The sequence below is a fragment of the Camelus bactrianus genome, chromosome 14, assembly GCF_048773025.1.
Source record: "Camelus bactrianus isolate YW-2024 breed Bactrian camel chromosome 14, ASM4877302v1, whole genome shotgun sequence".
NCBI lineage: Eukaryota > Metazoa > Chordata > Mammalia > Artiodactyla > Camelidae > Camelus > Camelus bactrianus.
In genome coordinates this window covers 45,405,805-45,423,289 of record NC_133552.1, presented here as the reverse complement: position 1 = coordinate 45,423,289, position 17,485 = coordinate 45,405,805, and the positions used below count along the sequence as shown (strand labels likewise).

The following is a 17,485-nucleotide window of genomic DNA, read 5'->3' as shown; positions in this document are numbered from 1 at the left end:
TATAGATCTAGTTGGATTTTTTTCTGTCATTTTATATTGTGCTTTCTGTCTATACTGCCTTTCCTATATTTCTTTTCCCTCTCCTTTCTTGCCTGTCTTTGGATCATTTTTTCCCTAATTCTGCATCGTTCCCTCTGTTAACCTGATACGTTCTACTGCTGTTTTACAGTAGTCAGCCTGGAAATGTCAACATACATACTTACAAGTCAAAGTCTAGAGCTAGTAGCTTTGCCCTTTTCTTGAACAACACGAGGAATTTAGAACACATTAACTATGATAACTCTCTGCCTTTATATATATATATTATATATACACATAGGTAATGCTGATATTGCAATTTTTAACCCCAGAAGGCATTTTTATTATTTTACACAGTTTAATATTTATTTGATTACCCACATATATACTATATTTTGGCTGTCATTCTTTATTACATCTTAGACTCTACATCCATGATATTTGCCTCAAAAAATTTTTTTTAATGCAAGGTTATATATTATAGTGATTAAGAGCATGGCTTCTACAGCCAAACTGCTTTTTTAAAGACTCTTTTTTAATTTATGCTTTAAAGTAGAAAAACTGAGATAAGGGGATACCCAGAAACATGCCCAGGGTCACATCTAGTCAGTAGCAGAGACAGAACTTGAACCCACAAAGCCATTATTTTAAACCCGGTAGCGTTCCCTCCACTGTGAACCCATGGTCTAAGAGATCTGTTGGTGGCACAACAGACCAGAACCCTTCTCCACTATCAGCAAGTATACGTAGAAGTTCAAATTCTTCGGGAGATTCATAAATAACTCATCTGTAAAGATTAAGCAAATCACAGGGGACTTGAATTTCAGCCTTATGAATGCTCATAAAATTAATTTCTCTGCGTTTCTTGTGTCTGTATTATCTTGCTATAAGTAACTGGAACTGTGTTGCAAAAGTTACAGGACAAGACTCCTTCCACATATATCTGATTCTGTGTCTGGACTCTCTTCAGCATGCTGCATTTATTCCTGAGCAGACCAAGAACAGACCCTTGCTCTGTAAAGCAAAGCATTGAATTTCCCCCAATGTAAAAAGTCATTTAGATGTTGGTAAGCCTCAGGAGAGATTGTATGATGGAATTATTAAATGCTAGATAGATTTTGAAGCCACTTCTGGTGGAGAGAGTTCTTTCAGAAGAGCAGTCAGCACAGAACAGTCTCCTACGACTTCTAGGTTTTCTACTAGCTCTATAAGCCTTTCTACTGTGTGGCAGGACAGCACCCTGGAGGCATTGGCTCTGAACTTTTCCAGTAGGTCCTTCTGGCTTAGAGGCTTCCTCCAGTGACCGTAGAAGGTATCACAGCGCTCTGTGAAGATGGCTCCATCCTTGAGGACAACACTTACCTCGCAGTACAGTGTGTTGAAGTTTGGGAGGTTGTCTCGAGGGTGCTCCAGCTCCACCTTACCCAGCAGCTCTCTCACCTGTGGCCTGTTGATCTGGCATTTGTGGAACGATGGGACAGCGATGGCACCATCAAGCAGCGTGGCACAGGCCACATACTGGAAGGAGTGGCGGGCTTCGTGCTCTGAGTCTGGGAAGGGCCTATTCACATACTGGACATCTGGAATTCTAAGCACAATTCTCTCAATGCAGTCAATGGGAAGCAGGGCTCTGTCTGTCACAAGGTGTCTTCTCACAGATGCAGCTGCGTTTGCCACCCAGTGGGTGGCCAGATGCGCAGGGAAAACCTTGAAGGCCACATCCTGCTGGTCCAGCAACCAAGTATGTGAATCTAGGTCTGGAAGGACTTTTGGGGAATAGTTGGCATAGAAGGCCCCAAACCCTGTCTCCATGTCCAAGACCTGCTTGTTTCCCTGGAGACCCAGCATTGCCAGGAAAACAGCTTCTATCCCATGCCTAGCAGCATTGCCAATATGAAGGGGCTTGGTCTGAGTGGCGGCATTTGCCATGGGTGCCCCAGCATGAGAAACAGCAATAGCCAGGGCCTCTTGGCACTCCGTCACGCTGAGCCCCAAAAACTTAGATGCAGCAGCAGCACTCCCCAGAGTTCCCACCACTGAGGGGGGATGGAATCTGAAAAGCAAGAGCAAAGAGTTGGAGATTTACCAACCTCAGCCACCAGGGGGGCAGGATAGTGTAGTGGTCAGCAGCTTAGATAAAGCTGCCCTGCTGCCTGGGTTCAAATCTTGGCTCTTCTTATTAGCTGTGTGATCTTGGAACAGTTACTCAATTTCCCAGTACTTGTTTTCTCATATAAAATGATTATAATAATAGTATCTACCTCAGAGTTTTATGAGTTTTGCACACATTCACTTGTTCACTATAGTGCCTGACACACAGTAAATTATTTATAAATGGTATGGTTACAATTATTGCCAGAAAGACAAAAGTTGCTGATTTATTGCTGGAAGCATTTGTAAGTAACTGTAAAAATTGAGGGCCTCGTAGAAACTGTGAAAGTTCACTCAGTATTTCAATACTGGACCAAGAGGCAAAATAAATATTAGATTGAATCATATGATACAGCCGGCATTTGACCAACCAGTTTTGATCCAGAGGTTGAAAAGCTGGGTATAGGATATTCTGAATAGTCTTATTAGTCTGAAGGACCTGAGCAAATATCGAAGTAGAGTCTGCTTTGAGATGAGATGAGGGATATTCAGAATACCCACAGAGACCAGAATGACCTGGTGGGATGAGACGCCCCAGTTTAGTTCACGGTCCTGGTTGCTTGACTGGCTCTCTAAACCCAGGGGAGATTTTTCACTAGCCCTTCTGAAGTCATGTGTTTGTATATGGATATATGGTTTGATATGTGACTGGTGCCAGCAACTAACGTTAACGTCTTCAACTGAGCCAACCTCTATGTCAGAAAGCTCTACAGAGATAACGACTAACAGATGAAGGGGGATGTGGCCGCCTGGCGATGGGGCACATTTTCTCCCTACCTCTTTGGTATGTCATTGGCTTCCTTGGAGAAATGCATTAATCGGCCTTGCACTTCAATTCCAACATTGAAAGCCAGCAGCAGGTCAAGGCCAGAACACTTCGGACTTGGAGGCAGGGCTTCTGATAAAGCCATGAGGACAGGAAGGACAGGTCCAGAAGGGTGAGTGGCAGGGTACCACGTGTCATCAAAATCCATTGAGTGAATCTGTGTAAACAGACACACAAACAACAAGCAAAACCAAAGTGTATTTCCCTGAATGCAATGGCTTTTGGACCAGTAATTCAGTAATAACCTTGTTTGATGTGAGATTTTTAGATCTGATCCTCTGAAAATTAAACCTATGAACTGGCTGTGATTCTTAATCACATGGCTGGGCACTAGACATGCTGTCCTCTGGCCAGATCAGGCAGGACAGGACGTTGGGGAGCAGCTAGTGAGCCCCAAGGAGCTTGGGTCTGAGTTACCACAGCCCTTGAACAGATCTGTATCCCCCTTACAAAGCTGCAGAATTAGGTGGCTGCTCCTCCCTGCCTCCCTCACTTACCCTTCAAACAAGTCACATTAAAAGTTTAACGTCATTTATTCCATATCAGACCATATTTTTGTACACTTTTATTATGACATAACTTCAAACTTATGAAGTTGCAAGAACTCTTGAACCCAGATTAACTATTAAACTATATTTTGAAATTGTTATTTTCTGCTATAAGGTTTTATTTCTCTTCATCCCAGCCATTTGCTTTTTCCTTATATGAAGTAGTAATAACTGGAAGTTCATTTAAAAACAGATTTTTATGTCTACTGGTTGTGGCTGGTGCCTTTCTCCCAGCTTTCTGGGCATTTACTCCCAGATGCACCATTAGGTTTGACTTTCAGCATTCTGAGCTACTGTCCCCATAAACCAAAAAAAATCTCAGAAATCCCAACATGTTTGTTTACAAATTACATCTTGTAGACTGCCCCTGGAGCACAGAAAATGCATAAAAATTGCCTGTCAGAAGTGCTGTTTTTTGGTTCAGAAAATATAGACACCATATAGTCATTGTTTCTTTCTCAATAAATATCTGTTGAGTGAATGAATGAATGAAAGGCTGGTTATTGGCTAGAAACTGGTACTGACCACAACAGAAGGAATTGAGTCTGGAGATTTAATTTAGAGTCAAGATACCTTAGGGGTGTTTTTATCTAAATACTTTCATCTTATTTTCTCTGCTTTGCAATTTGTTTGAAAAGCATCAATTCACTGTAAAAACATGAAAACTGAAATCACTACGTGGGAGAGAGGGCAGGCCACTTCACCTCTCTGAACTTCAGTGGTCTCATCAATGAAATATTGAAATTGGGCAATTCTGAGATATTTTCCATCCCTGAAATTATTATGACTGTAGAACAGTTGAAAAGACATAGAAACCTCCTTACAGCCACACCGTTAACGAAAGCAGCATATGCTGGTGGGAGCCCGAAGCCTGGCCGACCCCAAACAGTGCTGGATACACTGGAAGTGTAGACCTGGAACAAAAGAATAACGGTCAGGGATGCAGAGTGTGAACCCAACACACCAAGTCACCATGGCAAGAGTTGTTCTTCGCCTTTGGAGGTGTTACTTTAATACTCCTTATTTGAACCCTCTGTGCTAGACTGAAGCCCTAATCAGTGGATTTCTCTATTCCTTGAAGAATATATAACTTTCTCTATGGATAGGAGAGGGGATGCTCTTCCAGACCGTGATCCATAAGTGCTCCAGGGAATGAGTCTGAATTTACTCTTATTTACTCCTTGAGGGTGAGCACTAAAGAAAGTGGACTCATCCTCTATACCAAGCATATTCTTTGCAGAGATGGATGCTGCCTCTCCCACGTAAACGCCCACTCTCTGCTCAGACTGAGGGCTCAGCCTTTCCTCCAGAGAGTCTCAAACTCTGCATGAACAAATGGTCTGGGGTAGGTACTATTGCGGCTAAGACCCTCAGGTAAAAACATGCTTTCCGTCATAATAGTAATCAACTTTGGGATATTACTAGTCTTAAGATAAAGACTGGTTTTAAGATAGTGACTTAGAAAAAGATATGAATAAATATTAAGACTCGGGTAATCAGGCATAAAAAAACATAAAACTATATAAAACAGTGCTATATACACCAAGCACTACCTCTAAAATTAAAAGTAAAGCACTAATACGTATATGTATAACTGAATCACTGTGCTGTACACAGAAATTAACACAATATTGTAAACCGACTGTACTTCAATATAAATTAACTAATTAATTTTAAAAAGTAGAGCAGCAGAACACAAACACATGTCTCTGGGTACACATGTGGGTAGGCATGTGCGTGCACTTGGTAGACATTGAGCTTCTTACTTTACTGTATTCATGGGCTTTGTGAAACACTTCTGTGTTGGTTCCCAGGAGCCCAACGCCCAGAGTATCCAGAATCATCCTCTTGCTCCTCTGAATGACGTGATCGGTCAGGTGTCCCACTTTCAAGCCATGGATCACTTTGGCAAAGCTTGCTGTGACAGACTTTAAAGGGAAGGATGTTAGAACAGGGCTCCACTCCCTCTGTATTCACACACTTCCTTTCTACATGAGAACGTGAGGTGCTTTTATGTAAAAGGTTTACTCCCCTACAGGAAACCCAGTTGGTCAAATTCAGTTCAATTCCTAAAAAACTGATGTATACTGAACACAGGTGTGAGGCAGAAGGATGTGGAAACGCACAGTAGCCAGTTTCTGTTCTCAGTCCGGTCAAGGATGCACACCAGCAAGCCACAGAGTGTGGTGGGCTCTGCTCGGGGCGAGCACAAAGAGTCAGAGGGGGACGAAGGGAGGGCGTCTTGCCCATCAGGTGGGCGTGCCTGGGCGGTGGGCACATTCGGACAGCTAGGAGCTGTCATAAGATACATGCTAGGTGCTGAACTGAATGTTTTAAATGTAGTATCTGCTTAGTATCCACAGGTCTCTAGGTAGCTATCATGAGTCTCACTTTGTGGGTAGGGAGACCAAGACCAACACAGCTGAAACGGAGTTGAGTCTGGACACAAACCCCTGTAGGTCTAACTCCAAAATCAGTGCGTCTAGCTCCTAAGCCCCCATTTCCTGAGGTGCGGTCTGAGGATCACGTATGTTAGAAACCTGGGGTTCTTGCTGAAAATGAACATTTCTCTACCCCAGACCTCCAGGATTAAACCCTCTGCAGAACTAGAACGTTTGGAAACATAGCACTGGGTTCTTAGTTTCCATTAAGCCCTCGAGGTGAGTCTTCAGCGCTCTAGGATGTCATGGCCAATGTGTCACTCTCTACATGTGGTGTTGGAGCATCAGAAGTGTGACTAGTCCAGAGCGAGATGTGTCATCAGGGAGAAGAAACCCTGGGCTTTGAAGACTTAGTAGGAAAAAAAGGAATATGAAGTATCTTAATAATTTTAAAATATTATTACATGGCTGAATGATAACGTTTGGGGTATATTAGTTAAATAAAACTTATTGTTAAAATTCATTTCATCATATGGCTACTAAAACAATTAAAATTACACTTAAGAACCACTATGGGCTCTTTCTGTTGGTGAAGGCTTCCTGGAGTCATTGACTCCTGAGCTAGTTATGAAAACTTCTGGGAATCAGCCAGGTGAAGGTGCTGAGGATGAGGATGAAGGTTAAAGGCAGAGGTAGCAGAGTGTCCCTATGCAAGGGACAGATGTGACAGGGAGAGTGGATTTACAGCCTAGGACTGAATGTTGAAGTTTACATTATGCTAAAGACTGTGACATCAGTGGGGAGCCATAGTGCTGTCTTAAGAAAGGAAGAGATATGATCAGAACTGTGTTTTCAAAAATCTCTGTAGGTACTGGTGTTGAGAATGGATGGAGAAGGGTAGACAAGGTTGGTAAGAGACCACGACAACTCTGGATGGCTCTGGATGGGGAAAGCGCAGTGCCATTGCCATGAGAGGGAACACAGGAAGAATAGCAGACTTCTGGGCAACGATGCTGGGCTCATTGTGAACGAGTTGAGTATGAAGTGCATGTGGCCATTCTAGTGGAGAAGACCTTTGGCTTCTACCCACAAACCTGATAGTAAAAACCTGCAGGATTATCTTACTTCGTAAGCAGCAGAGTACTTTGCAGTTCCTTTAAATGTCAAGTTCTTCAATGCACAGGCAGTTACTTTGTTTTCTGCGTGTCTTTGTAAGAGTGTGTCTGTTATGGATAGTTAAAAATACCCTCTCTTAAGTAATGGTTCACTATATGCCTAACATTTAGTACTGCCTAGTCAACTTTAGGTCGCTTCCCTTCCCTGCTCTGATTATTGTGTCATTGTGTAATTTCTTCGTCTCTCTGAACATCAGATACCTCATTTTAAAACATGAGCTATAGGATGGGGGGTTATTGGATAGAGGATCTGGGGTGTCTGGGGCTTTCTGATGCTAAGCTTGGTGCCGGGGCAGAGGTACAAAGATGGGACAAGTTCCCAGCTGAAAGTCCTCCAACGTGGCCAGTGAGTAGTCCCATATTTTCAGTTTCTAGATTACCAGATCAGGGAAACGTTACCATTTTCAAAACAATGGGCTACTTCTGATGTCTCTGGTAGAATGATGAGGGGAAGGCAGAGAGGGAGAAAGCAGGAGAGAAGATAAAGGAGCTGGGATGGGAGTCAGGTTAGGGTGGAGAATAACAATAACTTTGATTTTCATGCTGCTAGAAATTTGGATAAACATATTTAGGGACAGAGCAGGGAAGGAGGGAAAAGAACTGTCTTGATGATCCACCAAGTAAAACTTAGAAATTCAAGCACTGGTTGGGTCCCTCCTTATAAGTAAAACTGCCTCTTTTCGGCCTCTCTTCCCAGCCCCACAATTCCCACAGTTTGAGGGTACTTAGTGATTGATTATTCATATCTTCAGGTCAATCTGACGCTGGAGTGCATTATGGGGAAACGTGTATGCCCGGAAGCAGGTGTTGGCGGGAGATGCTAGGGGCATCCATCCACACAGTCCCCTGGTGCTAGTGATGATGAAAGTTGAGGCCACCAGATCCCCTCACAGGTCCCGAACACCACCCTGTGTGCCAAAGGACAGACAGCCTTTCTGGCCCCTGAGGAAGGGAACAGGAGGAAATAAACATGCAGCTGCTCAGCTGTCTTTAGCCTTCTGCCCATCTATTTCTAAAATACCTTTTGGTCTTCTTGATTTTCTCCTGGCATTTACATCTGTTCTTAGTAAAATACTATGATTAATGTATAAATTAAGGCAAAACAAGCAATTATTTAACAAATGTTTCACGAGTTCTTGCTATGTGTCTGGCCCTGTGCTAAGCTCTCTAGAATACCAAAACAAGATGTTATGGTTTCTGCCACAAAAAGTTTATCTTCTCCAGGGCCCTAAGGACAGTAAACAGAGAATTAGAAATACGGTCTGGCAGTGCCATAATGGGTACGTGCCAAAGGAGAAGGTCAAAATTCAATGAGCTTACAATGATTCATTTTCTTCCTAATTTTATGGCAGAGAACCATGTCTTTTCTTGGTAAAACACTGATGGAAAAACAAGATGCAGTTAATCAGACCACCCAGAGGCTAGGAGAAATGTTACCACACCATTTTTGAAGTAGAAGCAGGTAGCTCTTGAGAGGAGAGAGCAGCTGAGGAAATGGCAAGGAAAAGGAAAGCTGGAAGGCCAATTTAAACAAAAGGAAACATTACCTTGAGCATCATGTTGTTCTGAAGCGGAGCTTTGTCTCAGGAATGGATTGTGGAGTTCGGTTTCTACGTGACTGTCTTTATATCCTTCTCTCAAACCCATTTTTTTCACTTTGTTTTAACCCAAAAATTTCCCCCATTTCAACATCTCCCAGCTAAACTTACTTCAACTTCCTCTGTAATGAGTTTGGTCTATTGCCAGTAAATGAAGACCTAAGTAAAGTTAGGAAGTATGGTAGTAAAGATCAAATGATTCCTGACAGACACTGGAAAAGTACCTTGAAGGCAAAACGAGGATTGCATCTTGTGCCTAGATGCCATACAATAAAATCAGAAAAAACATTCACATTCTTTTATCTAGGCATTGTACTTCTGCAAATATATTCCAAGGAAATAGACATGGATGTATGGGAAAAAATCAGCAAAAAAATAAAATAAAATTCATAGACTGACTTACAAGATTAAAAACTGGAAAAAACCGAATGCCCCAAAATAGTGGGTTGGTTAAGTAAAATGTGGCATGTACAGTAAGTATTTAAGGTACACTATCATTTTTCTTTTCACCCCTGCTGGCCACCATTGTCAAGGGACAATTATGCCAACCTGAAGTTCCTGACAGCTTGAGATTAAGAACCTAGAAGGTCATTGAGCATTAATCACACTATTTTCAGGTGTTCCCTTGTTTGTTCCTAAACTGCACTTTTCTGTATACACACATCTCTGGTTCCTGGACCACTGCCTGGCTTCTGGGATCTACTGCCTTCTTCCCTGCTATTGCCCAAGTGGGGCTTCAATACAGCTTGTCCAAGTCTTTTTGTTTATAGTCAATCACTTTTTAAAATCTGAGCTTGTTCCAGATGTAGTGGCAGAATTCTTCTTCGGGGTGGATTGCATTTCAATTTTGGAGGGAATCTCCTCTATCCTTACAGTTCAACCCCGATCCTGTTACAGAAGGGAGAGTTTGGAACAAAGAGAAACTAAATGGCTCTGCGTAAAAAATGCAAAAGGCTCTCTTTCTTGTGGCAGGCAGTGTCTCTGGGAGAAGAGGTTAAGCGGTTTGCTTTTCTTGGCTACAGCCTGAGGAGAAAGAGTGTTGAGGCTCTGGCGATTGGGTCAAGGGCAGGGTCAGTGGGAAACCCCGATGGATTGGTGGTGGTGATGCCCTGGTTATAAACTGGAACTATGCACAGGTTGGGGCAAGGCTGGAGGTGGGGAGGTGGTCGGCAGGGAACCCCATGTGGAAGGACACAGGCAGACAAATTTAAGGAGCAGTGAATCGAATAACTAATCTGAGGTTTTTCTTTACAATATAATAATTCTTTAGGTATTTAGAGACTCCCAAGGCCACGAACATGAAGAATGGGCTGTGATGGCTTCAACCATCTCATTGTAGAAAAAAAATAAAGTGACGATGAGCTTTATCAAGTCTGACGAGCTTTAATGGAAGCACCGTCATTTAACTTCTCTGGGCTCTCAGATTTTGCCACTATTGAATTCAGGAGACAAGTTAGTTCAGTTATTTTCTTCCTTAATTATTTTGTGCTTTTATGGGATGGTAACCAATTGAAAGACTGAAGCCCTCTGTAATTAGAGTCACTTTCTAACTATCCAGGAGCTTCAGTGATAAATAGTAGACAGACCAGCACCTCTCTAATCAAAAACAACTGATGACTTCCAGTTGCTTTGTGCTCCTAGCTCTAAGTAGAGGCCAGGTTGTTTTCAAATGCAAATTTGATCTTCCATCACTGTCTGGAGGGGAGCAATGCAGAGGGCAGCCCCATGAAGGCCCACGTCAGGAGGAACTGAAGCCTCCTGCTAACAGCAGGTTTGGGTGCCACCTTTCCATAGCAGGTCCGTCTTCAGAGACCTGGCTGGCAGCTCAAAACTGCAGCCTCCTGAGAGACCCTAAGCCACAGCCTCCCAGCGAAGATGCTCCAGATCCCTGACCCTAAGAAACTGCTAATAAAGGTTTGTTGTTTTAAAAGTCTCGAGGATAATTGATTACACAGTACTAGATAATTAATACAAACTCCAACCTGTTAATAGACCTCACACGGGCTCTTAGGATCTGACCTGAGTTAGCTCCTCATTCTCACATTGGGCTTGGATCTCTCCTCCACCCAAGATCTTCATGCCTTAGGGATCTACCAATGATTCCTTCTCACTTCTCGTGTCTTCTCTGCACCCCATACTCCTTTCTTCTCCCCTCATTCCACAGCTTTCTTCTCATCTTCCACCTAAGTCAGTGATTCTTAGTCAGAGAAGAGTTTGTCCTCCAAGGGACACTGGCAATGTCTGGAGACACCAAATTGTAGCATCTAGTGAGTAGGATCCAGGATGCTGCTGAACATCCTACAATGTGCAGGACAGCCCCCTACAACGATAAATTAATCGGTCTAAAACGTTAATAATGTCGAAGTTGAGAAACTCCTAAGTGTAGAGGTTACATCTAGGAGGCCTCAAAACATCCTGAGTTTAGGTCAGTTTTCCCACCCGCGTGTTCCCAGGGGGCACAGAATTTCGCTCTTTATGTCTCTTATTGGATTGGGAAGTTCTGTTTAGGAAGAGGACTGATCTACCCCGCCGATCACTATATCTAAGGTCTCATGCATAGTAGGTACTCAATAAATTCTTGTTGAATGAATTAATGCAAACCCAGTGCTTTCAATCGGTCAATCATACTAACACCTGAATGAAATTTAATCCCTCTTTATTCCCAGTGGGAATGAGTCAGCAAAGTTTTCTTTTGTTTGTTTGTTTTTAATGGCTGTGGCTTTTATAATACTATGAACGGCTGGTCCAACAGCAAGTAGAATACAATGAACAAATATTTCTCTTTATCTCGGCAACAACAGGTCCTGCTAGAAGGGATGGCTTGTGAATATGAGCTATCAGAGTAAATCAGGAATATATAAAACAACAAATCTGGACTGTGAGACTGCAGACTGTTTCTGAAAAGGAAAGGTCACTTAATCCAATCACCTTCGTCCAGAATAGCTGATTGGGCATATTTGAATTTCAGTTTTCCTTTTTCTGCCCTGCCCTTCCTGTGCAAAATCTGAAGAGTCAGTCTCTGGACTGTAATTATTAAGTTTCATTTTTTTGGAAAGCTTACGGTTTACCAGGGAGCACAGTGGTAGCAATCAGTGTTTCTGTCCCTGACTAGTTTTTGTTAATTCCTTTGGGATATTGAAACATACTTATCATAAGAATGTTTTGTTAAAGAGAATACTTGGGGGCAAATTTAATTTCCTTAAAACAACAACAGCAACCTCTGGAAATGTTGCAGAAAAAATGTGTTACAGCTCAATGCTATATAGCTCGGTGTTACAGCTCGGTTGTGACAGTAACCTGGATCCAGGTGAGAGACCAAGCGGCACTCGGAGGGTTGGAGAACTCAGGTTTATTACACCAGCGGGCCCAGAGGAGTTAACACTCCAAGCTCTGGACCCCGTCTGCAAGTTTACACAGGCTTTTATAGGCTGCCAGTTTACACTTTGCAACATCATATGCAAATGAGGTATAATGAAAGTTGGCTAATTAGGAACAAGCTTTGTAGAAATGGCTCAATCAGGAAGGAGAGAAATAACCAATCACGAGTGAGGGAAATGGACCAATCAGGAGTGAGCTCAGGGAACCAATAGAATTTTAGGGGTAAGCAAGCCGTTTCAGGGGCAAAAAGTGAGCTAAAGCCTCTGGGCCAGGGAACTGGATGGTGCTGGCAGGAGAGTAGTGGCCCTGCCTGGGGGTCCTGCTAGTCTTTCTATGGGGCTTCCCACCTCATAATAACAGCCATCAAAATCTCCACCGCTAAGGCTGTTATTTATCTCCGTTGTTCTGGTTCCATTTTCCCCAGCCCTTAGGCAATAAGATAAAACCAAATTTTAACATGAAAACTTTAGTAAAACATCAAGAAAGGATATTTTAAAGCAATAAATTAGGAGAATGACTCACAGAGTCAGTAGGCTTATTTGTGTATATATGTTCTCTATGTGTGTTTGTGTGTGTGTGTGTGTACTTTTCTTTATCAACTTAGTAAATTTTTGTGGCTGTAAAATCATCGCTTAAATATAATTGACTTAACATATTTTATTTTGAAGATATCTTTCCATTTGTGGAAGCTCAGGGTGGGTTATAATTTACCCTCTAAAACACTCTACCTTAAAGAAAAGTACTGTTTGTAGCTTTTCTCAAAAGCACAAAATAGCCTGTTAGTGTTTCTTAGTTAACTAGCAAATACCAAGTGATTCTCCACCAGCTGTATTACCCTGCATCAGATGTTGGCAAAAGAAGAATAAAATGGATGTATGCCTTATTTGATGAAATCTGGGAGACATTTAAAAAAAATTCCATGTAGAAATTGTGTATGCACATTTAGCAGGCAGAATAGATTCTAGGTAGTTCCTCCTCTTTCGAAGCTATATTTATTAGAATCATCATGGACCTCAAAAGGAACGTGGTTAAGCATTTCAGCAGCAAAAGCCTAGTTACTTCCTCTTGATTTTCCCATTTCACACCTGGGGTTCCTTTTTTGATGATCAAATCTTTCCTTAGCTCAGGGAAATTTTATTCTACTGTTTGCTTTGTTCATTTCCCTGTCTACTCTCCTTCTGAACATATATTAGGCACATATTAGTTCTTGTGCCTTAATCCTCCATATCTCATCTTGATTCTTATAATTTCCGTATTTTTACATTTCTCTTTAGTGCTCTGATAAGATTGCATCATCTGGTCTTCCCATCAATAATTTAGTCTTCATTTGTGCCCATTCTGCTATTCAGCTCTTTTAATGAGTTTCTTATTTTGGCAATAACATTTTTTATTTTATAAGAACTCTTTTTCTTGTCCTCTGATTAACATTTTACATAGAAGCATGAAGATGCTAGTTTATGAATACTGTAACTTAATCTCCTTGAGAAAATAGCTTCAAATTTTAAGTGTTCTTTTCTGTTTCTTCTGGGATATTCACAATACTTCCTCATCTGGTACCTCTCTTTCATGCTGTTGGTTTTCTTCATGTTTACCCCTGATGGGTTCCATACAAATCAGACTGCCCACTGGTATTGGGACTCTGTCTATGGTGGCTGCTCCTCCATCCTCTCAATTTCCTAATCTAGAACCACAACCTCTAGGTGTGGAGACCATGGGGCCTCCCTCGTCAGATCTTAAGGAAACTCTCAAACTCAGCCAAAGTGAGAGGTACTGGTCAGGGTACAAAAACAGGAGGGCCAACATGGTCAACTATGCTTGCATATTACAGTTTTATTTTAACATAAAAAAATAAATTGAGCCACGGAACCTACAGAGAGAACTTCAAGTTTACTCACTGATATCTCACTTTGGTAGAAATTTTGAATCAAATACACCAGACCACTACTGGGCTCTAGATTGCTCTCCTTAGATCAGTGTCTAGTGCTGGGCCAATCAGTCATGGCTGGGGTGCTGGGGTCTTGTGGGATCTGGTGTGGTTACTTCATCTTCAGAGGGGGACCACTGGTGTGCTGTCCATTACTTGGCTTGACTTCTCAGGGGTGATGCTCTTCTCCCAAGAATTGTCATCATCTACTTTTCTTTTCTTTTCCCCTTTTTTTCATGTGGCTTTAACTGCCCAATTCAGTTGAACATAGACCATAAAGCAGGATATTAAGCTGACGTCTCAGTGATTTTATCCCCTTGTCCTCCACTTGCATATTTTCTTCATGGCTGATGAAGTTGCATTCTAAAACGTGCTTCATGAAATTATCAGGGAGAGAGAGAGAACAGAGGGACACCAATGGACAGCTGAGACTGGACCCCACGGAAATGTCAGCTGTGGACTCACCTTGGTACACGGCCACATTCACAGGACTGGTTATCACTTTTGCAGGTCTTGATTTTATCAGTGCACCCAAAGTTGACTAGAGTCTTGGGGACTGACTCACTAATCCACATTATTTAAGAACAGGGAGTCAACCAGAATGCTAATTTGTTAATTTACATTGATCAGAATTCCCTAGGAGTCTGCCATGCAGGCCCTTTTCTGTACTGAATTGACCGAGAAGGTGAGTAAGCGACACTTACTTGGTCAGTAGCAGAGGAGCAGGCACTGAAAGCTGCCTTGCCCAGACCATCAAAGAGCCAGATGCAGTCTTTCCCCAGGATATCACCCACCTCCCCGGTGCCCAGACATGTGCGTCCACCAGATTCTCTGCTCAATGCACTTGGCCAGATTCTTATTTTGCTCTCCATAAATCACCTTTATGTTGTTACCTTTTAGTCTTTACAAAGACATGATGCTAACTTACAGCACAATATAATCAGAAGTTCTTGGATTTTACATTTTAAGCTCTAAACACATCAGCCTTGACTGTTGTGGAGTTGGTGAGCTCTGTAGCCTCTGATTTTGCTACACAATAAAACACAGCCTCTGGGTACCAACAGCATGACAACTAAAGGCTAAAACTCACTGTTTTCCTGATTCAGTGAGAGAGAAGTTCCTGTCAGTTGAAATGTCTCTCATGATTCATTCAAAGTACACAGATTAGCCATGCATTTCAACATCTTAGTATTTCCTCAAATTTTTAGAAAAATATTTAGAATAAATGTGACCTCTTCTGATTTTTCTGAGACATGGTATTTTCCATAGGACTACTTGGGTTCTGCCTTCTGGAATTCCTACTTAGCCTCACTCCTTTGCTCCCTCCCTCTATAATTCACAAAGAACATTCTCCTTTTTCAGCAGCTTACCATGCATAACCAAATCTAGTTTGCAAAGATTTTAAAACTCTCTGACTGTGGTTTTGTTCCTTGAATCAGTGTTATTCTTTTTTCCTACCAGCTGAAAAAAAAAGGTCTTAGTCTCAGATGTGTGAAAATGGGAAATGGAATTGTCAGAATCAACAAGGAGTCTTCTGTACGTGGAAAAATACCCTGCTAAAGATTGTGGATGTGGAGAGGAGGCCAAGATGGTGGAGTAGAATAGAAGGACGCTTGTAGCTCACCCTCTCCCACAAATGCACCAAGACTCACATTCACAGACCCACTCACCCAACCAGAGCACTTGCAGAACTCTGACAGAACATCGTCCTCTTCAAAAGATAGAGACGCCAAAAATCTGTTAGTAGAAAAGGAAAAAAGAAGGAAGAAAAGGCAAAACAGAGCGGGAAGGGTGCCGCGGGAAGGGAGCGGCAAAGGAGGACTAGTGCTCGCTAGCTGGATCTCCCCTCTTGAACTGAGAGGCTAGTGGGATGGAGGGGGAGCCTCCGAGGCTCAGATCTGTACAGAGCAGCCCTCGACCAACAGAACTAAGTTACATGGGCACAGAGGGTCCCCACGACACCCAGCCTGAGATGTGGCAGCTGGGGGCAGGGCCAGGCTGCCCAAGCCGGGCAGAGGATGGGGGCGGCTGCACTGAGGCAGCCCTGGGGGACTGCAGGGGGCTGCCCCCCGTGGCTGTGGGTGCACAGGGCAGAACAACCTGGGCCCTCCATAAAACAGCACGGCTGATATTCCCTGGGGGGAAGGGTGCATACCCCTATCTCTGAAAACCCGTGGAAGGTTTTTGGGTGAAGAGAGGCGGGGCTCAGGCACAGCTGCCATATCCTCTGGCGCTTAGCATCCGGGCGGGGGCGGGGGCGGAGGCGAAACCTGCATCCGCACCTAAGGGCTTAGCAGCCTCAAGGGCCAGACAAGACTTGTCTACAGCCTGAGGCAGATAGGATCCTTCCATCCTGGTCCCTCAGAGAACTTGTCCCGCCAAGACAAACAAGGAGCTGGGTTTTGGCCTGGAGCAGGGACAGGGCTGTTCCTCAGTCTTCCCCGAGCCTGCCTGTGGAGCGCTGACCCGAGGCTGAGTGCACAGCCACACAGAGCAGCGGAGCTACCGGCGGCGCAGGGAGAGGGAGGGCGGCCCCCCTCCTTGCGGTCAGGAATGCAGCCCCTACCGCCGTGCTGGGAGGGGGCGCGACCTTCCCTCCTACCTGGCCAGTCTGCAACATCTGACTGCGGCATCGGGAGGGGCAGTGACCCGCCTGACCACAGCAAAGTAGAGCTGCAGCTGACCCAGTGTTGGGAGGGGGCGCGATCTGCTTGCAGACAGGCACTGGGAGCAGCACAGATGAGGGTGCCAACAGAGGGCCTCTGGAAACAGCAAGCTGAGCTTCCAAAACAGGACGAAGACAGAAAGACTTCACATTAAAAGCACAGTCTCCAGGAGAACACTGACTCCCCCCTTTTTTCTTTTTCTTTTCTTTAAAATCTGTTTTTACCTGTTCTATTTTCTATTACCCTTTTAATTTTTACTTCTTAAACACTTTTATATACCCCCAGTTTTAATCCTTTTAAAATTTTTAAAAAATATTTTTATTATTATTATTTTAAAAAGTCCACATCATTTCATTTTTACTTCTCTTGGTTTTGATGTCCTGTTATTGATTATACACAGGTTTCAAATACATCTTTTCCTCTTTTCTCCTTTTTTAAAGGTTTTTAAAGGACGTCTCAACCCAATTGCTATTCTGCTTCAACTTGCTCTTCTATTATTCACTATACACCATTTTCAAACCTTTTTTTCTTCCTTCTTTTAAAACTCTCTCTCTCTCATTTTTTCTTTATAAGTTTTATTCCTACATAGGCATTAGATAAACTCCTTAAGGACCACAATAGATAACAGATACTCCATAAACCACAATGCCAGAGAGGTATGAGCAAGATGAAGAAGCAGAGAAACCATTCCCAATTAAAAGAACAAGAGAAGTCCCCTGAAAGAATTATCAATGAAATAGACATCGATAGCCTACTAGATTAAGATTTCAAAAAAGGAGTGATCAAAGTACCAAAGGAACTAAAAGAGATAGTGTTTAGA

At 42.9% G+C, this 17,485-nt stretch overlaps 1 protein-coding gene across 1 annotated transcript; it reads right to left on the bottom strand.

The window, feature by feature from the left end:
- Positions 1-72: 72 nt before the first annotated feature.
- Positions 73-8,777, bottom strand: ACOD1 (aconitate decarboxylase 1). The gene is made up of 5 exons (XM_010973537.3): positions 8,647-8,777; positions 5,310-5,471; positions 4,368-4,457; positions 2,947-3,152; positions 73-2,071 (listed from the first exon to the last, which is right to left on the bottom strand). Exons 1-5 carry the CDS (start codon positions 8,656-8,658, stop codon positions 1,126-1,128), a joined length of 1,416 nt encoding a protein of 471 aa, XP_010971839.2. The 5' UTR covers positions 8,659-8,777; the 3' UTR covers positions 73-1,125.
- Positions 8,778-17,485: the final 8,708 nt, after the last annotated feature.